Source organism: Phyllobates terribilis, unplaced genomic scaffold (assembly GCF_046119375.1).
Source record: "Phyllobates terribilis strain yellow unplaced genomic scaffold, ASM4611937v1 Scaffold_9__5_contigs__length_417890890, whole genome shotgun sequence".
In the NCBI taxonomy this organism is placed as follows: Eukaryota; Metazoa; Chordata; class Amphibia; order Anura; family Dendrobatidae; genus Phyllobates; species Phyllobates terribilis.
Window position 1 is genome coordinate 340,684,461 of NW_027362769.1, and position 24,934 is coordinate 340,709,394.

Here is a 24,934-nt window from a genome sequence, read left to right on the forward strand (position 1 = left end):
CATTTTTTTCTAAAAAGGTTGGCTTAAGAAATGCACGGTTCAACCAAATTAGTCCCCTATGGGCACCTTTTCTTTCTTGTAGTTTTATAAAACTACAGTAGTTAAAATGGCTGAATAAGATTTGACCACTGGCAAGGTAAAACAAATAAAAAAATAGCACTTTTAATCAATATAAAATAACTAGTGTTGAGCGAGTATGTTCTATTAACCCTTTCGCCGAGTATGCTCGGGCCGAGCTCCGAGTAGTTACAGCTGCTCGGTGATATGGTTGAATCACTCCCGTGTGCATGATTTGCAATTGTTTGACAGTTTTATTACATGGGAGGAATGTCTATTTCTTACACACTCCTCACATGTAATAAAGCTGTCCAACAGTTGCAAATCATGCACACGGGAGCGATTCAACCATATCACCGAGCAGCTGTAAATACTCGGAGCTGGGCCCGGCATACTCTGACAGGACATACTCGCTCAACCCTAAAAAAAAAAAAAAAAAAAAAAAAAAAAAGTTCAAAACAAACCTTCAAAAAGAAAAAAAGCCAAAATTGCTAAGAATTTGATTCTTATCGAGAGGTAGCCATTTTCTGGGTTAAACATCGATACTCTTTATTCAGAATGTAAAAGTGTTCTTTTCGGGAACATTGGGCACAAAAAGTAGTCTTGGCTTTGCCCCAAGTTCAAGGCGTATTGGTAGGCTGTACTAGTTCAGGCCACAAAATGGAAAAAAAGCCTCCATGGTAGATACTTTTTAAACCAGATTAAAAGGATATGGCGTAAGGGACAATGAGACACTGATCCCATTAAGTTGGCAAGGTGAATGTATATTTTAAGATTTTTTTATGCTTTTTTTTTTGTTTTGTTTTATCCCCCCTGGCAAGCAAGAGCAAGTACGCAAAACACACAAAAGTCAAAAAACACTTTGAAGATCAACTGCTGCAAAAATGACACAAATAGATATCAGAATCATTAACTGACCAATATAAGAGCAGGCGAGTTCCTAGTGGTAGGACTGTGCTGCCATAATTAAATTACCCCCGTGGTATAATAATTACTCTATAGAGTAAAAAAAATAAAACAAAAAAAGTCCTCTTAAGGCTTCCCAGGTTATTTTGTGAAGACTAACATCATGGAGCAAGGATTTATTGTATTGAAAGCTTCTGCGTAGACACTTGCTCATTTGATACATTCCTGGCCTTTTGATTTGCTAGTGGTCTGTGACGGACCATCCATCTTCAACAATATAAGCAGGCACATCACTTGCCATAAAGTCCCTATTCACTTTCTATGTTCACTTTTTTTTAAAGCACATCCTTTTATCCATTCCGCCATCTTGGTTTTGTTGCCGCAGTTTGACAGGGGGAAGCGTCTCTTCTCCGTAAGAGTGCTACAATACTTGCTTTGATGTCACATTAAAACAAAATGTACATTGTTCCTTTGTACTCACAGAGTGTCCTTTGAACCTTTTTTTTTTATCCTTATGGGGTTTTTGTTTTTTTTTGTTTTTTTAATCCTGTCTTTCCACACAAGAAAACAAAAAAAAAAGGAAAAAAAAAAAAAAAAATAAAACAAAGTCTATAAAAGCACCATACGTAGAAGATTCAGGAATGTAACAAAGTGTGTACATCCAAGTCCCAGATGAAAGTTTGTAGCTTATTTCACCTTACATCTGTGGAAGAAGAATGAAACAAGAAATTAGTCTACCATCAAGAAAAAAAAAAAAGACCGTTTTGGAAATTGAAAACTAACAGTTTGTCCACAAAATATACATGTATTTTCACCTTTACATCTGGTTATTCTTTGAATTAAATATATTATTGTAAAATAATCAAAAAATGAGCACTTTAAAAAATTTTGCATATTTACTATTGTTACACAATTTTTCGGAAACCCAAAAGTTAGCGAAAAGATTGTTCAGCCAGTTAAAATTTAAAAGGGGTATTCCCTACTAGTCATCATCTATCCATAGGATAGAATGGAGCCGCCACTGCTGCCCTGTAATAGAGCATTTCGAAGTCCCGCTCTCGGGATCTGTTTGGGTACCCATAGACAGACAAGTCCTCACTTAGGTTGTGGTATAAAATGGGTTTACAAGTACAACTTGGCAAAAACTTAATATCCTTTTTTTAGGATAGCTGTACTGGTGTCGTGATTCCAGAAAAGGTCCACTCTACTTTGAGGTTCCTCAAATATAAGAAGGTAGCTTCAAAACCTCAATCTCAAATCAATACATGACTCATCATGATGCGCTCTTTAGCAAACTAAAGCCCTTGGTTGTCTCTGAGCCTTGAAGGAAGAGCGGTCTAACAGTGCAAAAAAGAAAGCCCCTTTCAAGCCCATCAATAGTCACATGTTGACAAAGTTGAGAGAACTTCCATGCTGTTTCAAAACAAATCCAGAAGTAGACCAGATTGGCGTGGAAATCGAGACAACTATCCATTTATCCATTTGGACAACCCCTTAACGGGCCACAATATCAGAGTTTGGTCAAACTTTTTCAATGGACCAGTACAACAGGCTGCTTCTAAACTGAAAAATGCTTGCCTATCTTTACAAATCCTTCTAGAGTTCAAGGCCAGATTCTCATCACAAGGCTTAATGCAGATCCATGTTTGATTTAGACTTTGTAATTGTCCCAGGCTTCATTTGGTTCAAGAAGCATAGCAATACCCCCTCCAAGCATCTTCTTGGAGGCACTTTATGGTTAAGCAAATATTTAATCATTTGTAAAGAAAAATCCATTCAAAAATTAGTTCCGCTAAGGCTCATGGAAACACAAAAGATGAAAGTCAACTGGTTGCTCAACTATACACAACCAAAACGTCTTTGTTCATAGTACAAACGTACGTATGAAAACACCATTCACATAGGGAAATTCTCCATCTCATGGGAAGCTAAAATATATACTAGAACATCTCAAATTTCTTTGCAACTGAAAAAAATAAATAAAAATCTCCTCTAAATGAAGTCCATATTAATGGAACATTTCCTAAGAGAAAAATAAATAACTATATGAGGAAAGGAGAACCTACACTCTTGGCATTGGTGGGATTTTAAAGGGAACCTTGTCACCAGGTTTTCCCCCATATAAAAGTACAGCCACCAATTAGGCTTCTTTTACAGCATACTAGAATGCTGTAAAAAAAGTACCGAATCCCCTCTGCAGATCCCCCCAAAAAAAGACCCTTTATTACACCCACAGACGGCACAGTCCAATGGGCGTCTCTGAAGGAAGGAGGTGCTAGATCAAGACCAATCGCCGTCCTCCTTCACCGCTTCACGAGGATGACCTGTCCCACGTCATCCACAGTGTCCCCCAGTCATGCCCTGCGCAAGCGCACGTTTCTGTACTCTACCGAGGAAAAAGCCAAGTACTATAATGTGCATGCAAGGCCAAAGAGCGCCAATGACCATGAAGTAAAGCTGGTGCATGCGCACTACAGTGCTTTGCACTATAGAAGTCCACTTGCACAGAAGCGCGATTGGGGGACACTTTGTGGATGACATAGGCCACGCCATCCACGAGAAGCAGGGAAGGACAACGGCGATTGAAGGAAGAGAAGAGGTGCCGGATCAAGACCAGACACGCCCAAAGGACCGCGTCATCTGTGGGGTCTTTTTTGGGATCTCCAGAGTGGATTGAGGATACTGTAGAAGAAGCCTCAATGGTGGTGGCCTTACTTTATACGGGGAAAACCTGGTGACAGATTTCCTTTAAACAAGTGGAATTTGTACTGTTTTTTTTAAACAAAAAAAGACAACACTTCTATAAACCCAAATAATTCATTTTACATCTTAAAATTATACGTCACCCAAAGTCTTTAGATATAGCTTTTTTTTGGGTAGGGCACTTTCAGTTCTATTTCACTGATGTTAAATATGCAGTGAAAAAAATATATATATTAGACAATTACTTTGAATTGAACTCAGAAAGGCCACCATCCTCACGAATAGTGAGCAAATACATCTAAAATACAGTGTTGTGGGGAAATGGAACCTCTCCAGTCACATACCTCTTCACTTTCCCTCAGGTGAAGGGGATGATGTAGCTTAAAATGGAGCTGGTCACGGTAATATCCCACACCCTGATATAAAAAAAACACAAGTTTTGATTTTTTTAAAGAGGGCTTTTAATCCTAAAATACAAAAATAATTCTAAAAATGAAGATTCCCTGCCATGAATAACTTTCTACACCCCGACAACATTCTGTATGGTCGCCTTTTAGCTATAAAATGGACCCTCTTACAAGTAATTCCACAGAAAATGATTGATTTCAATTAAATTTCAGTGGAGGGAAGGCAGAGTGCTCTTTTTGACCCAAGCTGCCTACCCCTCAAACACCCCCAAAACGAATGGCAGCTGGAGCATATGCTTTACTTCAGTGGTGGTAAATGGCATTGGTCACTACTGAATTAAGGGGAATCTCCGTCAGCAGGTTTTTGCTATTTAATCTGAGTATAGCATGATGTAGAGGCAGATACCTTGATTCCAGTGCTATATCACTTACTAGACTGTGTGCTACAGTTTCAATTAAAAAAAAAATAAGTCAGCAGGAGATCGACACTACAGGATTAGGTCTCACGTGCAGCCCAATCCAGCTAAATCGGTGTAACCCCGGTCCCCCCACCGATTGACAACCTGCTGACAATCAGGGGGTGAGGGTGGGGAGTGGGGTCATACACAGCGCAGCATTTGAGCACTGCTACATCTAAAACAAGGATTCTGTCAAAACCACACCAAGCAGCCCAGTAAGTGACATCGTTGGAAACACTGGATTTGGAGGGGAAACGTAGGCATTTCCGAGCTGCTGAGTAGATTGAAGATCCAAAGCTAGGATTTAGTATAATTGCGTTTAATCTACACGTTACGAAGCATACACTTCAGGATATAACCACATAGGTTGGAAACAGATTCTCTGCACCTACATCATGCTGCTCTCAGATGAGATAGCAAAAACCTTCTGACAGATTCTCTTTGTCAATTATTTGAGGTCATTAAAGGTTCTTCCAAAAACATTCAAGAGATCAAAACTTTAAAAAAATATATATAGTAAAGGTGATTTCATAAACTTATATTTTGTGGACTGATCAAGATGAATAAAGATTTTTTTCTCCAATTTCCATCTGTAATATTTTATAAAACATTTTCCACAACATTAACATTTAGACAATTCTTTCATGCATGGTGACACCAAAAATCATTAAAAATGACAACACATTTTGCAGGAAGAATAATACAGATAAGTAAAGCTTAAGCATATAGAAAAAAAAAAAATCCAAAAAAAATGTGAGAAAGGAAGCCAGCCAAGGAATGCAAGATGTTTACTGAGATATGTAGCTTGAAGAAGAAAAAAAAAATATCCAGCAGGTAGAATTATCAAAGCCAATCATATATAATCTCTTTGCAGCCTTAAGGTAATAGTGTCAAGATTGGAATAAGTGATTGTGTTGATGTGATTAAGAGGATGGGAAGGTTTTTTTTTTACATTGCTGGTGCTGTTATTTTCAGCTTTGAGATCCTACCTGCCGAGGAAAATTATTTCCAGCTGGGTATTAGGTAGGCTTTAGTTTTTTTTCGCTTCCGTTTTTTACCTGTTTCCTTAGGCCTTCCTGTTAACACAAGGGCAGGGATGGTGAAAAGGCCTAAGGAAACGTATTTTGTTCAGTAATGAGACAAACATTCATTTTAAAGTGCATTCCTGAAAGAGAAACGTGTTATCTACTGTACCATGTGCACCGTACGAACAATTGAAGAGTGTCAAATTTTTGTTGTCTTCTGTTCATGCTTTCATTTTGTTTTTTTTGCTTCTTTGGTGTTTAATTTATGGTGGTGGTGGTGTAGGTTTTTTTTTTAATGAACCTAAAAACCTAAGGCTGCATTTACAATGGCGCTTTAAAGATTATGAACCCTTCAGAATTTTCCATATTTCTGCACATAATTTCACCTAAAACTAGACCATTATTCCCATAAGTTTGAGGAGATTGGAGAACTTTTAGAACAGCATGTCCATGCTGAACTTTCCTCCTACCCCTCATCTACCTCACTGACAACCTATAATCTAGCGTCTATCCCCACCACTCCACCAAAACGGTCCTAGCCAACATTACTAATGACTTACTTTCTGCCAAAGCCAACAGACAATTCTCTCAATCCTCTCTTTCTTAGTGTCCCCAAGGATATGTCTTGGGACCCCTACCCTTATCCATCTATACCTGGGACAACTGAAAGTCCAATGGCTTCCAGTACCACTTATACGGTGATGACACTCAAATCTCCCTCTCAGGCCCAGACGTCACCTCTCTGCTGTCCAAAATCCCAGGGTGTCTATCAGCCATATCCTCTTTTTCTTATTTCATAAATCTCAATATGGGCAAAACTGAATTTATCTTTCCGCCATCTCACCCAACTCCCCTTCCCGATCACAATAAAGGACATAACGCTTTTCCCTGCACCAGAAGTCTGTTACCTCAGAGAAAAGCTTAACTCTGCCCTGTCCTTCAAACTGCAGATTCAAGCTCTTATCACCAACTCAAATATATCTCCAAAATAGTCTTCCTCAATCCTTAATCTACTAAAGTGTTAGTGTATGCCCTCATCTCCTCCCTAGACTATTGCAACGTCCTCCCTGCTAACAGTATTGCACCTCTCCAGTCAGTCCTCACTTCTGCCCTTTGCAAATCCCTTCATCAGCTCCCAATACCCCAACGTATCCAGTTCAAACTACTAACATTGATCTACAGAGCCATCCATAATCTGTCTCCTCTATACATCTCCGAACTAATCGAGATATCTTCCCACACGTAATCTCTGGTTCTCATAAGACCTCCTTCTCTCCTCCACTCTTGTATATTCAATCACATAAATCACCTCCAAGACTTCTCCCGAGTATCCGTTGTTCTCTAGACTTCTGTGCCCCGACAAGTCTCATCATCCACCACTTTCAGTCTCCTTCCCAATTTTCCTGTAGACTGTAACCCTCTCCCCTCGGTACCAGTTTGCTAGTATTTGTTTCTTCATTGTAAGTTTATATTTTGTAAACCACAACAAAATGAATATAAAAACATAAAAAAAATATTATAAAAATAACCAAAAAAATACATTCTATAATTTTGACTTAAGTCAGTAAAATGATCTAATATCACATGTCCTAGTGGCAAAACTATACAATTCTTGATTTTCAGTATCTGGTGTGACCCTCTGGTGCAGAAATAACTGTTAAACATCTAAAAAGAGGTTTTCAAAGGTTTCCAGTAAATCGATTAGTCCTGTACATCAACTTTGAAGGAATTTTAGCCCATTTCTTCCTACACAACAGCATCAACTCTTATTTCGGTAGGTTTTCTCCCATGAACTGCTTGTTTCAAGCCCTTCCATAACATTTCTAAAAGGATTAAGGGCTGGACTTTGACTTCAAAAGCAAAGAATTTTTTTTTTTTTTGTAGAACTTAAGAAAAAGTGAAGGTCTTTGTATGTCTAAGGGGTAACCTCTCCCCTTGCGGAGAGAGACATACCAACGCAAGGAGACTTATAGGCCATGCAATGCTACTCTGAGAAATCAAATGTGCAAATTGCCTCTTCAGAGAAGATGACTTGAATTCTAGTGTCACTTAATAGAAATTGCAATCTCAAAAGTCAACTGGCATGTCACTTTCCACAAGGAGAGACATTACCCCTCAAATCCCAGTCAGAGGTCTCTCCTACAGCCAAAATTGGACCTCATGCTTTGCACTGAGGGGCAACGCCTCGGAACATGTGTCTGCAAATTGAGCTCCTGGTTTGGCTTGTGTAAATGCTCGTTAAATAGGGGCCATTGTTCTTCAAAATTACTACTTCCAATAGGAGACGTTAGAGTTCAAGTCCTCTTCCTCTCTGAAGAGGCAATTTGCTTATGTGCTATGGGTCATTGTCCTGCTGCATAACACATTTTCTTGAGACTCAATTTATGGGCAGCTGTCCTGATATTTTGCTTTAAATTCTGAATTACATCTGTAAATTCTATGGTTTCATCAATGATGGCAAGCCATCCAAGCCCATATGCATCAAAACCGTCCAAACTATGATACTACAACCACCACGTTTTACAGATCGTATGGAGGTTTTTATGCTGAACTGCATGTTTTTTTGCTTTAACCAAACATAAAACTTCTCATTTAAGCCAACACATTGTTCTAATAGCTTTTTGTCTTTGCCAGGAAATCCTTAGTGAACTACAGGTAGGCAGCAATGTCCTTTTTTGGAGACCAGTGGCTTTCTCTTCGCAATCCTGCCATTCACACCATTACTGTTCAGTTTCTTCCTGATGTTGGGCTCGAGAATATTAGCCAATGTGAGAAGCCTTTCATTTCTTAGAGGTTACCTTGGGTTCCTTTGTGACACCATTATACGCCTTCATCAAAAAGTGATTTTTGTTGGTCAACCACTGTAGGAAAGGGTAATAAAAAGGTCTTGAATTTTCTCTATTTGTATGCAACCTGACTCTGGATTGGTGAAGTTCAAACTCTCTAGAGAGGATTATGTAGCCTTTTGCCAGCCTGATGGGCATCAACATCTCTTCTAATGTCCTCAGAAGTCTCCTTTGTTCGATGGACTGATACACTTATAAAATCATGTGTTGATAAGAGCAGTTTTTTTTTTTTTTGTTTTTTTTTTAAAGAACAGGGATCAAGTAGGTGGTCCACTCACACCCTTGGCTAAAAGGAGAAAATTAGTTTGGCATTTTAAAATTAGCTGCTAATCCTAAATATTCAAATACTCTTGTCACCGATATTGGATCATTTTCCTCATTTAAAACTTTTTTTGCTCATTTTATTCTGTTCTCCTTAATTGGACTGAAAAAAAAAAAAAATTATTTCATCAAACAAACTAGAATTTTGATAGTTTGTCGTGCGATTTCTGGCAAGATAACAATTGACATCTAAGTATTCTAATGCTCTTTTTTAATGTAAATGGGAAGTCTTAATAGTTTGCATTTTATTATTAAATGATAAAAAATAAAGTAAATGAACTAAAAGAACTCTAAAAATCAAACTAATATTTGGCAGGACCACCCTTTACCTTCATAACCGTATCAATTCTAGGTACACTTGCATCAAGGCAGTGATTTTGTAGGATTAGTCAGGTGTATGAGTAAGTATCAAAAAGGTGATATTGATCATCATTTTCATATGTAGGTTGAAACAGTCACTACCAGACAAAAAGGTGAGGTTATGGAAGATGGTGTATGACCCTTGACCTTAAACTATGGAAAAATGGAGTACAGGAACAAGGCAAAAGGGAGTTCTTCTTCATCAGCAATGTCTTTCCCAGGCAAAGATTTCAAAGCAGACTTTGGTTTCAAGATGTGTTGCCCATTTCTTGGTGCTTCTTCAAAAAGAGCTTGGACAACATTGAGGACTGATGACAGTGGTCAGCCAAGAAAACTTAGGTAGCAGAAGGAGCGTGCTTACTTCCCTTTGAAATAGGAAGATCCCCAACAGTGCCATTAACCAAGAACTGGTAACAACCTATGGGACCTAGCTACACGCATTTATTCTTCAGATGAGTCTGGCCAGAATTAGTTTTCATGTAATAATTGTGGGCAAAGAGCCATACCTTTGACATTCAAATCAAGCCAAATCAACTCAAGTGTGCACGAAAATATATGAATTAGGGTGCAGATAACTGGAAGCAGGTGCTTAAAAACTGATGGGGCAAAATGTGAAAATATTCAAGATTAAGCAGGGTCCTCAATGCTGAGAAGTACAGGCAGATGATACTTGTCCATCATGCAATGCCATTTGATTGGTGACATGTTCAAGGTTGCTGTGTTGCGGAATTAAATCGGAGCCAATGTCATTCAGACGTCAAGAATAGTGTTAGGCAAATTTGTTCAGGATTTCAAATTCGTATTCGGGGTTCCGACTTGTGCGCGCCAAAAAACAAAACAAAACAAAAAACGGCTCCGCCCATGAACATCCCTGATTTGCCACACTGTCATGCAAATGTCATCTGCGTGGCAAATCAGGGATGTTCATGGGCGGAGCTGATTTTTTTTTTTGCGCGAACAAGTCAGAACCCCCGAACACGAATTTGAAATGCTGAACAAATTTGCTCAACACTAGTCAAGAATCACAAAGCGTCCTGAAGGTGATATGTCCCTCCACAGGGCCCTAATCTAAACTGTCTCCACATCCTTAAAAGATCTGTGGTTAGTTCTCCAAGATGTTGTTGCCATGTTTGTTTGTAAAACCATTATTACTGTGCATTAGCCAAAAAACCCTAACCCAAAGTAATGGTCCATCAGGTTGGCTGAATTGAATGAAAATAGTTTCAATCTTCCTGTGTTTTTGACGTTGTGCTACTTGTTAGAGGGGCTCTTTTTCGATTAGGGTCAGGGGGGGGGGGGGAGGGAGACAAAAAAAAACATAAAACCTTTTTAGAACATTAAAAGGTATCTGCAGATTTTGCTTCCATGAAACAATAGTACGTTGTATGTGTTAAAGCGACAGCTGTGTCAGTACAAATATTAACATGAGTGAGCAACTTTTCCACAGCTGCACACAAAAGGCGATAGCAATCGGTGCTGCGAAAAAGTAATGACCTTGACTCTGCAGAAAGCAGGTACTGTACAATATGGACTATTGTGTTCACAAAATGTCACAAATAAGACTTTATCTGAATGTACACAGCAAAATATCAAAATATTTTGCTTTTTCGTTAATATTTGAAGCGTTTTCTACAAAAAGGTCATAGACAAAAAGATGGGGGGAGGGGATAAAAAAAAAAAAAAAGCCAAATATTTAGCAATTTTGCAAGAGTTATACTATAGAATGATCAAGTTATATGGAATGCCTTATTAAAATTCTGTCAGAGCTTAGGTCTGCTCTCAGACATTTTTTTTAACCCATAATCAATATCTACTAGCCTGGAGGTAGAAGAGGTCAACATTTTTGGTGAGTGACATCATTGAGGGCCAACTGGTGTGAAAGTCTAAGGATACCGTTAAAATAATACAGGCGAGATTTACAGCAATCACGACTGAAAAACACCACAATATCCAGGAGCTAAGGGACCTTCTGCTAAGCCAGTTTGGTTCTTGTACATAAAAATTTGTAAAATCCACCATTTAATGTGTATAGGAGAAAGGGCATTCCAACTCTCCCACAATTTCAGATGTGGGGTGAAGGGAGGATTGGACAAGCTGAAATTCAACATGCCTAATCCTTTGTTTATGCAGTGGTCTCTATCATAGACTTTGTAGGGCAATAAGAGGATGCCAATTCACAACAATAATTTACTGGACATTTATAAATAGACCAGAAGGTTTAAAAGAAAAAAAAAAAAATATCGGAAGAAAATTTAAGGTTACTTACCAGTTTCTTCTTCTCGATAATCTGAATTAGAATTTGCTGTACAAGTGCATTCCAGGTGCTCTTCTAATCTCACCAGAACTTCTTTTAACTTGGGTTTTTTCCTTACATATTCTACTTTTGCCACCTTAAAAAGAAATAAAATATATAAAATAAGGACTACCTTTAAAATAGGATTGTCCATACTCCAGTCTTCATGACGTGTCAAACATGTAAGACAAGGTTTAAAACTCAGTATATCATTACAAATAGAAACTATGCACAACAATTCACCAAGTCAAAAATTGGGAACTTGAAGTGAAGCTCATTTCACCACCAATGGCTGGCATCAACTTGAGTTGTACAATGGACCATCAATATATTCAGCTTACTCCATTACATGAACACTGATGCCATTCAGTTTGAAAGCAAAAAAGTTACAGATCAAGAATATAAATACAGGTATGGCCAAAAGTGTTGGCACCCTTGAAAATTATTTTTCTGGGACAAAGTATTTCTCTCAGTAAATTATTCCAATTACACATTTTTTGTTCTCGTGTGTGTACTGGGAAAAATAAAGGCAAAAATTGGACAGTTTCACACACAACCCCAAAAATGGGCAGAACAAAATTGTTGGCACCTTTCCAAAATTGTGGTTAAACAATTTTGTTTCAGGCATGTGATGCTCATTTAAAAACTCACGTATGGCAAGTAACAGGTGGGGCAATATGAAAATCACACCTGAAACTGATAAAAAGGGGAGAAGTGGACTCAATCTTTGCATTGTGTGTGCCACACTAAGAATGGAGAACAGAAAGAGAAGAGAACTGTCTGAGGACTTGAGAACCGAAATTGTTGAAAAATATAACAATCTCAAGGTTACAAGTCCATCTCCAGAGATCTTGATGTTCCTTTGTCCACGGTGCGCAACATTATCAAGAAGTTTACAACCCATGGCACTGTAGCTAATCTCACTGGAAGTGGACGGCAGAGAAAAATTGATGAAAGGTTGCAACGCAGGATAGTCCGGATGGTAGATAAGCAGCCCCAATTAAGTTCTATGAGAATAACATGGTCATTAATCTACCTACCATCTAGGCCCAATATATACTGTGGGCGTATGCCACCTATAACACAAGCCATCAGTGTTAATGTGAACTCATTTGCCCTATTCTTAGACTCACTGATTAGAACTTTTTTTTTTTTCTATATTTCCCTAAAAGCCAAATGACATCATTTTGTGATAAGAAAATTGGCAGGGAGGATAAAACAAAAAACAGAGAGCAATGATATACCCCCTTTGTTGTTGTTCAAACGCTGGTTGTAGGATAATATTGACTATGTGCCATGCCAGAATCAGCTTGTAATCTGTAGATAAACATTATCGGAAGAAACTTTTTCCTACACAGCTCTGACCACACCAAGAGGAGGAAGTAACCATTAGTGAAATGGTGCTACAGCAGGGACGTCAAACTTAAACACAGAGGGCCAAAATGAAGAAAGTTGAAGTCATGGGTCAACCAGTATTCAGAATAATGCCCCCCCCCCCCCAACATAGTCCTCCATACAGAATAATGCCCCCCCCACATAGTCCTCCATACAGAATAATGGGCCCCCCCCACATAGTCCTCCATACAGAATAATGCCCCCCCCCACATAGTCCTCCATACAGAATAATGCCCCCCCCCCCACATAGTCCTCCATACAGAATAATGGGCCCCCAGCACATAGTCCTCCATACAGAATAATGGGCCCCCAGCACATAGTCCTCCATGCAGAATAATGCCCCCCCACCCACATAATACTCCATACAGAATAATGCCCCCCACACACACACATAGGGGTGGTGGTTCTGGTGTCATGGGCCAAATATAACCACCCTGCGGGCCAGATATAGCTCACGGGCCAGAGTTTGACATGTATGTGCTACAGGGAGGAGAAAGTCACTAATGCACCATGAACATTAGGTGCATGTATTCAACACGATGGGACTGCGTCAGGCAAATACATTGTTGAACATAGAAAACACATGATAGCCTCTTGACATGGTCTATAAATTGCTTCTGATCTTTTCAGGACTGATACACTTTAGACAGCCATCTGAATCCCTCACACAGTAATGCTAGGCCAGTGTTCCCATGTTCTTAATGAAAGCGCGCCTTCGGTAGCGGCTCATCTTCAAGAGAAATCAACAGGCTGGATCCTTCTGTCCTGGAAAAACCATCTACCAGAATGGTCGGCATCAGGGGCAGGCAAACTAGGCATTTGCTTAGGGCCCCCCACTCTCCCATGAACATGCTGCTATTAGCGGCACACCATGTTGTCACTATGGGGCCCATAAGTCAGAGGGGGCACAGCGCCATCATAGATGCAGATACAGTTGAAAGCAATGATGTGGGAGAGAGCGTCATGTGACGCTTCCTCTCCCATCATTCACCCTCTGGGTCTGATGCAGCAGGCACGATGACGTCACTTCATCGTGGGCCACGCTGTGCCGAGCAGTGGAGCTGCTGAGGAGACACGCTGCAGAGACTGGAGCAGCTGGGGAACGGGGAGAGGCGAGTTTTTTGTTTTTTTTTTCAAATCAGCGAGTACGTGGTGGTCACAATACTGGAGGCCTATGGGGAGTGCACGACACTACGTGGAGGCCTATGGGGAGTGCACGACACTACGTGGAGGCCTATGGGGAGTGCACGACACTACGTGGAGGCCTATGGGGAGTGCACGACACTACGTGGAGGCCTATGGGGAGTGCACGACACATAAGCAAAATGCTGCCTATTCAGCGAGTGATTAGAGTGATTAGTTTATGCCAGAACAAAAATTGTTCTCAGCAGCACATTGCCAGATGAAAACTGCAGAAATTGTATGTGGACAGATTGATCTCCTAGTGATCATTCTGTGCCCATCATTCTTCTTCAGCCATTGTAAAGAAGTCGGGAAACAAGCAAACGACTCCAATATTGTCGATCACACTCATTTAAAACGGCCTGAACTTAGCGCACAAATACAACTGAAAGGTTTCTTTGTGATGGTGCAATATGTTAGCATTTGGGCCCCCTTTTAAATTTTTCCCTGGCAGACAGGGCTGGGTTTAGACAAAGTGGGGCCCTGGACAATAGTCATGATGCCCCCAATACACATTAAATTGTCAGATGATCCTGATGTAAGCGACAGGTTCAGACAACTTTAGTCTAATGTGTATGGGGGAACAAAAGGTTTCATACACTAGATAAAAGTGTTGCCCCACTAAAGATGACCACCATATTTCCAGAATACTGAAACACCTTTGGACGAAAAGGCTTAGCGTTTCACAACTCTTAGCAACTGATCCATCTTTGCTCCTAACCAGTGTCTCCCACCATCAAGTTTAAACTCAAAGGCAGAAAAGAGTCATTGTTCTTTGTTGAGTTGCACTTTATTGTGCAGGGTGTCTCTCACTAATGTAATGTGCATTGAGGCAACTGGACTGCTCCTAATTGGTAAAGTTGAATTTCAAGACTCATGATTTTTGGTTCCCATGAGCGAGAAGTGTTAATAGAGAACTCTATCCTAAAACCTCTAAGGGTATATGTACCTCTCTGTGCAGATTTATCCATTAAGATATAGAAGTATATTGGTAAAGCTGCCCACTGATGTTTAGAGTTTCACCTATTGACTAACCTAGAACATTTGTAACCCTGTAAGTCGCAAAGTTTCCTTCACTACCAGGTCTACAGTGTGAAAGTAGATGCTTTTTGTCAGTTTCTAAACGAAAAACTAGGGCAAATGTCACTTAATTCAATTCACAGCCTTTTTAGCTTTCAATTACGGATCAAATTCCATAAGTCCTATACCGGAATCCGGAATCTAGACTCTGCCCCCCTCCTCCTCCCTTTCCGCGATCAGTATGGTCTCCAGTGTGTATAACGCAATACACCTCTATAAGCAATCAGGATAGCTTCACCAGGGGCGACCACGACTGGGCCCGGCATGGGCATGAGGGGGTCCAGCCGATACCAACACTAATTTCACCTGGATGTTATGGGCTGCCCACGTCGGCACACCAAATCAGCTCCTTTACAGCCGGCGAAGAAGCCGGGAGGAGCTGAGGAAGGCAAGAATAATTGCTTGATTCTTTTTAAAACACGCCGGAGAAGAAGGGATGGGGGACATTATACCAGCAAAGGGCCCAGGATGGGGGACATTACACCAGGAAAGGGCTGCATTTATTAATTTTTTTTAATAGTATCTAAAACTATGTAAAAAGGGCTCATAACATCTGACCAACATGCAGGTGGGGGCCCAGGACCAAATTTTGCACCAGGGTCTGTTGGACTCTAATGTGGAGCTCAGTGGTGTAGCTAAAGTTACAGCATACTAAAAGTAAAGTGTACAATTAAAACTGGATCTACAGCATCATTGATTTCTTGATCTCCCCAACATATGCCATCAAATCCAGGTACTATATAAAAAATAAAAACCAAGAGTTTTCACAGTAGTCAGACTGAAAAGTATCCGACCCAGCATTTGGTCACTACCCTTTTTGTCAACAGGACATGGAGCTTATTTTCATTAGTCCTACAAACAAAAGTCTTATAGCCAGACAGTAACTGAAAAAAAAAAAAGTCAAACTTAAGGCATTTTCCAGGGCTGTCAGATTTCCATTGAACAAGTCAAAGCTGTATGTGACAAGTATGAATGCCTTGCAAGAAGGTCAACGTTGGGTCGAAGTAATATGTTTTAGCTTCTTTTATAGTGAATGCTCTTCTGTTAATGCTTTTCAAGATGTTGGATAAATTTGACTCATCAGGCATGAAAGGACACCTAATCTGCAAAACTCTTGAAGATCAAATGATGATTAAGACCTAAAAGAGTGAAGATACAGACAGCAAATCTCTAATTATCGAGCCAAGCCGTGTCTGAATTAACGAGATCTAGGAAAGTCCCTTTTCTCCAATGTGGTCTTTTTGCGTAGAGGAATAAAAAAAAAAAAAAAAAAAAAAAATGTACAGTTGCAAAAAATTCAACCATTATCATTTAGAAGTAGCTTAGTTTTACAAGCCGTTACTCTCTACGGACCGCTATTCTCAAACGCAGTTCAAGACAAACCTATGACTCATCTTTTTTTTCTACTTACCGGCCAAGATCAACCGATCACCATAAAAGGTGAAGTCTTGGAGGCTTTCTAATAATTTAATGTTTGATTTAGAAGATGGGATTTTTTTTTTACCTAGCCTTCTGAAATCAATTTACACCTTATCTTTTTACATTCTTTTACCATCAAAGCTAAAAAAAAGAAGAGAAAAAAAAAAGAAGAAAAGAAAAATATCTGGAAACACAAATATGTACACAGCCTTTTCAACCGTACTTGAGTATTTGTCAAAAGGAGAAAAGACGAAGAAAACTACAATGTCCAGCTGATAAATACAGCTGCTAACCTACCGTGCCCTCCTGTGTACTCTTTACTCTCATCCAAATACCAATAGATAAAGCCCTTTTGTAGAAAGTTAGTCTGTTGTTGGTAACTCCTGAGGGTACTGGGGTGGGCATAACAATATCAACACAGGAGATCTGGAGAGCTTCTGTGTGTAGCCTCTTTTGACAGTTTCATTTTCTTTTACAAAGTTTTCTTTACTTCTCCCCCCTTCAGTCAAGGACACAGAATGCAGAAAACTGGTCAAATCCTCTCCCGCAGTCTTTATACATGACCCTTGGACATCAGCTGTTGCTACTTGGGTATAAAGGATCCATCGAGAATTTCAAGATAGGTCAAGAAAAATAAAAAAAAGTTGGACAAGGCTTCATCACAGATTAGAAAAAGTTATACATAACAATTATCGAATTCTTCTGGAAATATGCCAAGTCAAGAGAGACTTATGACCCCTTTCTGATGGCTACAAACGGATATGGCACTTGGTTTGCCAGAAACACTGCGACTTCAGCTTCTGTTACAGTAATCATCATGGCTTTCTGAAAGAGGCAAGATGTCTTGCAACTTCACTCAGGACTCCCTATTAAAAATGTGGCAGTACATTCAGCTAAGTTATTAAGGTTTTGCTGGAAGAAACCATTTGCTTAAAATTACACAGGCTTGCAGCCAATGAAGAGAAGAGATTAGTATGTGGAGTTAGATCATCAGAAGTTATTACAAGGGGAAACAAGCTGCTTATTGTATAATGATTATTTTATGTACAGCATCAGTAACCGTGCACAGTTCTCACGATTAATTCAGATTTATGGTGCAACCTAAAGCCTAAAATGTTGCGCCTCATTAAAAAAAAGGTGTAATCAAGCTCCTTTCATTGGCTGAGAGACATTTAATAAGTGTAGTGTTCCCTGTAACATACAGGGAATGAGCAAAGTATCACACAACCATAACGTGGATGCATTTTAGCGCATTTACAGTACTTATAAGGGAACCGGTCACCAGGAAATTAGGGCCATCATCTTCAAGCCCTGTATAACTGCATTCTGGAATGCTGTCTATATGTCCCCTGTGTGTTCTCTATAAAAAAATGAGCTTTCATTATACTCACCTAGGGGGTAGTCCGGTCTGATGGGCGTCACTTGCCTTGATCTGGTGCCTACTCTCGTCTTGCTTCATGTGGGTGACTTGTTCTACGTCATCCATACAGTGTCCTCAGCATCGCTCGCCAGCATAGGCACGCTTCTCTACCCTGCCGAGGGCAGAGACAAGTATTTTAGTGCCCTTGCACTCTTTGGCCTTTCCCTGCGCCGGCACATTACAGTACTTTGCCCTCAGCAGGGCAGCGCAGTGTGCCTGCGCAGGAGCGAGATGCCGAGGACACTGCGTGGATAGCGTAGAACAAGATATCCACACAAAAGGAAGAAGAGAGCCAAATCAAAAAAACAGCAACACCCATCACACTTTACTATCCCATAGGAGATTATAAAAAAATAATTTTAGTTTTCTGGACGGTGCATTGGGGACTTACAGGTGCTGGCTCTACTTTATAGGAAACACCTTTAAACATTTTTGTAGCTCTACTGGACCAAAGAGATCACATTGGTCCCCATAAACATTCAACTAAAGTCAGCAGAGTACATCCAATATCAACTGACATCCAATGTATATGTGGGCCTCCCAACTAGATTGGGTCAGTGAAGAGGATTGGGGAGTTGAAATTCAATGGCCGATCCTTTGGTTTTCACTGAAGAGGAGCCACTGCCAAAAGTAATCTGGCATTGGCTCTCAGAACACAGGAGCACTCGGGCCTAGCATTCCAGTGTACGTGGTAGTTAGGAGAAAGCAGTCAGCTGGACAATCATTCAGCCAAAAGTTACCCAATGTGTATGAAAGCCTTTATGTTTCCTTCAGTACTGTTAATCCCAATGTACACATATTCAAATATTCTGCAGAACTTTTCAGTTGGGGGGGGGTGGGGGTAGGAGGGACGGATCTCAAACAAGTAAAATAACAGAAGAGACACTGATCTGTAGGTACTCGTGCCTGAGGAAAAGACTGTGGCCCTGACTTGGTGAAAGTAAAAAAAAAAAAAAAAAACACTCAGCACCAAAGACGACAAAAGGTAGAACTTCTACCTTTTGTCTTCTTTGGTGCGGAGGTTTTTTTTTACTTTCACTAAGCAATTAAAACTACTCAGACATACAGTAGATGAACTGTAGGCTATTAAATGACCAACGATCAGCAAAAAAGTAGCTGACTGGTGTTCATTTAGACGCTAAATCTGAAAGGAAAGTATCCGTGTCAAGTAAGGTTTCCAGGACACTTCCTATAGTGAATACCAATCAATCCAAGTCACAGGGTCAGTTTATCGTGTAACCCACAGACTCTATACATTATATAAATGTAAAAAAAAAGGGGAAGAGGTCTCTTTCAAGTAAGTGAAGGTCTATTAGATATGCCACTAGTTAAACTGTCTCATCACGAGATGACTGTTCAAACCAGGCACAGGCACTAGGTGCACCCTGGACGTGACTGAGCAGTTCAGTGCACCTTCTGATTTGCTCTTCATCTAGTTTTACCCTCCTCTGTCAATCAACAAATAAGTGGGTGGAGATACTTGTTTTCCATCTAAGTGAGAAGGTGCCCTGAATGGCTAGGTCATGTCATGGGTGTGCTTGTAATTGATTTGAACAGTTTAAGACACATGTCTGTGTTTCCACGGACCATGTTTCCGTGGGCAAAACACGCTGCCATGTCTGATTTTTCGTGCTGCACAGGCCACAAAATATCCCACGTCCGTGTGTTATCAGTGTGACACATACCGGCGCCTGGGAATAAACGTACAGTTAGCACTGTTGGGTGCTGAATGCTGCCCTCATCATAGTCCCCTGCTTGCGCTGAGATCAGCGCGAGCAATGGACAATGATGAGAGTAGTATTCTGCTCCTGCTGTGTCCTGGTGTAAAAATAAGAATAAAATAAAAAATCCTTATACTCACTTGTCCGAAGGCATCTCCCGCTGTAACCCACCTGACCGCTCATGCACAGGAGCTGGAGAGAATGACTCGCTCCAGCAAGCGAGCCCTGGAGCTGCGCTGAGCTCTGAGTGACAGGACACTGCTCACTGAGCACAGCTCCGGGGCCCACTCGCTGTAGCGGTAGCACGTCATTCACCCCAGCTCTTTGGTGTTAGCAGTCAGTTGGATTACAGCGGGGGACATCTTCAAAAAGGTGAATAGAAGAATTTTTTATTTTATTTTTACACCAGGACACAGTGGAAGCAGAATACTACTCATCATTGTCCCTTGCTCACGTTGATCGCAGCGCAACCAGGGAACAATAATGAGGGCAGCTTTCAGCACCTGGAGCTTGGGAACAGACCTAACTGTACACTGATTGCCAAGCGCCAGTACATGTGATCCTGATGCAGCACACAGACATCTCCGGTACTAGAAATATCAGGGTGTGAGAAACTGGCCTTATTCTGTGCTGATATACTTCCTTTAAGAGTTGGACTAACTATCAGCACACTATCATTGGATTGGTAAGACATAGTATGCTTACAAAGTTTTAGCAACACCAACTAACAACTGGTTGAATTGAACAATCTCAAACTTTTTCAGCATTGCTCAAAGAAAAATCCATTGCGGATCACAGCATGTTGGATCATCCACCCCTAGTTCTCGCTCAAACATATTCTAGACTTTACTACTCAGTGAGGTCATTACATGAACATATTTGACTAGAATTATACCCTCGATCACAATACACCTTCTTGTTCCTCTAGGGCCATCTATTCAGATTCCAGATGTGGTTGATCTCTTTTGAGCTTTCAGTGTTTTGAAACTACTTAACCCTTACATTATGAAATACCTTACACCATACACTACCTAATAACCTGAAAGAACCTTTTTTGTGAACAATTGCACTGAATGAATACTTAAAATACATCTTACAAGTGCCGTGCACTTCTGCCACAGATATACTTCAGTCTGAGATTGGAGTACGTTTTTTGGCAAAATTTACACTAAAGTGGCGTAAATTTTCTTAAATTAGATGGCTTGGACCCACCCCATCCTTCGCCCATCTGGATGGAGTTTGTCAGGACTGTCATGAAAATGCCAACAGTCGTAAAACGTTTGGGTAACTTCAGAGTTGTGCATAGTGTTTTATGCCAAAATTCTAAAGTAAACACCTTAATGAAGTTCGCCCATGGGGTCCCTAACCCCCCCCCCCTAAAAAATGGGCTATGTTTTCTCAAGATCTGCCAATAAAACATAAAAATCCCTAATATTTTCCATTAGGACAAGGAAAGCTGTAATGATTTAGAAAAATAAAAGCTATGGGACAAAAAAAAAAAAAAAAAAAAAGAAGTTGAGATCCAACAAATAACATAGTATTACAATACATCAAACAAAATATACAGAACAGTGCTAGGACATTGTATATCTAAATTAATATCACTGGCCGATCCGATAAATATGGGTTATCTTCAAAAGAGACTCAAAATACTGAATTCAAGTCGGGTTCTGGAACCCACATCTACAAACCAAGCAAGCATCAGAGGTCCAAGTTCCAAGAACAAGGCAACTATTTGAGAAACCAAAAATGCCTCTCTGAAGTTAATCATAACCCATGCTTTACTACTCATAAATGCACAATATGATGTGGTATCCTGACTATTAGGCCCAACTGATGTGGAAATGATGCAGTACCATAAATATAATTCAGAACATCTCAACATTAATCATCTCCAGCAAACATCCAGAAGGAAATCTGCATCAAAAGAGCAAGTCTGGCATCGTCTCTTTCATTAGATGCGGGGAGTCACAGACAGGGCATTTATAGTATGAATCATTGCTATGTGAGGCGGTGGGATGGGCAAGTACATGAACGGGAGAAATATTCAGGAGACAGTAGACTCTGGAAAGGTCAATGAGCTAAATTTGGGTGGCATGTAGACTATTTGTGGGAGTGGATTAGGAAGCAAAAAATAAAAAAGAAAACACTTTTATTCAATATAACACTAGGTGCTACAGCAGAGAAGGACTTGGATACCAACATAAATGCAATCCCTCACTGGAGTACCAAGGACCCACCTGTAAAACTCCAGGGACCCACTTTTCAGCTACATGCAAATGTGACATTATGTTCAATCACAGATTTATATAACAAGGAAATGGGTAGATTGTTTAATGAATAAGATACTGCCTTTATCTGTACATAGAGATTCAAGTATATTGTGCCAAGTACTGCTGAGATAAAAAGCTGGTGGCCCACCGGAGGATTCTCCTGTTTACCCGTGGACCAGTCCAAGCCTTTCTAGATAGCATCACAATCCTATACAGTAGGCTCATTGTTTATACCATTTGCCTATGCTTTGTCACTAATATGACCAGCATGTCAACACAAAAGTCTATTATTTTTGCCCTGAAAGTTAACTTATAGATCAATTTTACAAAAGGAACAAAATTTCCGCTCCAAAAGTGTTAGCTTCTAACTAGATTACATTTAAAAAGACCTCAAAAAGTAGATTTGTAGCAGGTGACAAATCTGGTTTTCACAAGATATTAGACAGTTTCGATTATAATTAGCTATGTACACCCAATCCATGGATAAAGCCAAGGCAACTAGAATGAAGAGAATCACGTAATGACATCATTCTTGGTTTAGAAGTCTACTAGTGCTATTCTACAGTAGCATGTCTAGAACGAAGGCTCTGATCAAGTTGACATCCCCTTTAACCAACAATACTTTCTGCAATAGTCCTTTGAATTCATTTCCTAAACTTTCCAAGGACAGAAAGTTATTTTAAGTTACCGAGCCACTCTATAATTACACTTCGAAGGAAAGAAAAAAAAAAAAAAAAAAAGGTAAGGTTGCCAACTTGATGTAAAAGATGCAGCCAGATGCCCTTGTGGGAACAGTCGACGTTATCATTTATTGATCTTTGGATGTGCCTGTGTACTCAGCCAACATTTAATTTCTATGATCTCAGTACCTAGTCATTATAAAAGGCCTCTATTTTAATAGAAAAGGGAAGTCTTGATAAAACTAGACGTTGTGCAAACAGTCGAGAAAGTTAAAAAACATTCCAGGAAAAATGGAGCGACCCAATAGCATGTAACACTTTCCACCACATCCTGCGTGACTCTCCGGTACAATTTTCTAAATGACGCCACACAAAAGCCCTTCAAGTCCCAAGTCCAGAATTAGAAAACGCCGCTTGTCAACTGCATAAAGCCCCAAGAAAGAGGCGGGTGTTGCGGTGTACACTGTGCTCCTTTGTCTACATTGGGAGGTGAAGGGGTGAGCTTCCAGTTTCAAGTATTAAACACCCTTTCTCCTAACATGCTCTTTGACCTTCTGTCCTTTAACTTCAGTCGGATAAATTAGCTGTAGTTTGTTCCAAAGTTACATATCCGCTATACCACACAGACATAAAATGGATATTAGCTGGATGGTTATTTATCAGGACTTTGTCATTTTACCGAGAGTTTGACATTATCAAGTAGAATATAAAAAAAATTAATAAATATATATATTATATGAAAAAAGAAAAATAAGAGCAAAACAAAAATTATAGGATTTAGCCCAAATTTTAAGGATAAGAAAATACAAAGTTAAAGTACTAATATCTAGATGAGCACCACCGACCAGTATGCATTTTGCAATGTTATGACTGACTGTCAAAAGTATATAGCTGCCAATGACACCTACATTTTTCTTGCTCTTTATATAACTCCACAAATCAGACTAATCCTTTCCCCATAGGCCTCACAATTCATTCATACTATAGAGCCAGTTTCGTAGGAAACCAGTTAACTCAAGCATGTTCAAGTCACGTCGTAGTAAGAAAATAAAAAATTATAATAATATATTACATACAAACTCCATGCTAATGTTTAACCCTGGCTGGTTTCAAGACAATGGCAAACATAAGCACTCCAATAGAAAAAAAAAAAGTTACTGCGACTCAGTTAACTCTAATGTTTTAATTCAGATTAGAATGTGGATCATCCCTTAAAAATCAATAAAGGGGGAACGGTGTTAAGGTACTTATTCAACAAACATAAGGAAAGGTCCAATATGCCAAAAGCGACGTAATCAGAAAATATAGGTCATCGATATACCAGCACCCATCTCTTGGGATTGGCCTTGAGTAGATAAGACGTTGAGTACATCACATCTGTGTCCATCACAAAATCCAGCACATCAAAAAGACATACATGAAGAATAGCAAAGGAACTCAAAAATCAAAATTAGATTGGTCCATAAGCGGATCCTTCATCCTTTAGACCATGACACTAGAATAAGCTCGAAAAGTCCAAACAGAAGACAACCCCATCACTTTGGTCTACTCCTGCTCAAAACACATGTAATGCCATCATGTAGAAAACCAAAAGGATAAATTAAAAATAATGATGTTTAGGCTACCAAAAAGTCACTCAAACCAATAGTGGGGCAGTGAGAGATCCAACTATTGATTGATGCCCCAAGACAAAATTGACCCAGGCCAGGTTAAGATCCGGATGATATAATCTGCCTACCTTGACACTCCGGTGGTGTATTCTTGATGGTTGGCATTTAACACTGCTGGTATTACAGCAGCCTGTGCAACGTTTCACCTCCACACAAGGTGGCCATATCAGAAAGTTTGCAGATGTTGGGTCAATTTGGCTACGAGGTATCTCGTAAATAACAGTCCTTGTTTTGCAGACTGCAGGGACAGCTTCCTCTGTTAAAAAAAAAATATGCAGATCATCATCTTTTGTAGTCCCCCCCCCCCCCCCTTCAAAAAAAAAACAAAAACATTCAATTGCAGTAATATAGAGCCACATATTTCAATTTGCACTTTTTTATCACCCATCATACAATTTAAGTATCAAGCAAAGTTATGACTAAGCAAAACACCTGCTGCAATCCCAGTCATACAATCTGCCACTTATGTCTTGCTAAATATATACTCTCAGCAAGTGTGAAAGTGAAGTCTATGTGCACGGTGATAATCATTCATACTGAATCATCCAAGTCCATTTCTCCAGAGAACCTCCATAATGAATCGTCGCTCGTAGAAATGAAAAACAGACAATTATGTTCTGCAATAAATACTTCTGAAGGACAAAGCCATCATATAGCTTCAATATTTACATGTAGGTGGTGATGTCGTCAATCAAAACTATATTTTGCCAACATTTGA

General features: G+C 39.8%; 1 protein-coding gene across 6 annotated transcripts in view; it reads right to left on the reverse strand.

Moving 5' to 3' along the window:
- Positions 1-333: 333 nt before the first annotated feature.
- Positions 334-24,934, reverse strand: part of PDGFA (platelet derived growth factor subunit A) — a 39,541-nt gene continuing 14,940 nt past the window's right edge. Inside the window, exons 4-7 of one of the 6 annotated variants that reach the window (XR_012250747.1) lie at positions 24,285-24,472; positions 11,350-11,473; positions 4,011-4,082; positions 334-1,666 (exon numbers count right to left, since the gene is read on the reverse strand). Coding sequence is in view for 5 of the 6 variants with exons in the window: in XM_073648019.1 (XP_073504120.1) it covers positions 5,534-5,640; positions 11,350-11,473; positions 24,285-24,472 (419 nt within the window). In the remaining variant the exon portion in view is untranslated. Of the gene's footprint in view, positions 1,667-4,010; positions 4,083-5,520; positions 5,641-6,108; positions 7,010-11,349; positions 11,474-24,284; positions 24,473-24,934 lie in introns of those variants that run through there. The other 5 variants (XM_073648019.1, XM_073648020.1, XM_073648021.1 and 2 more) reach the window with 5 other exon arrangements.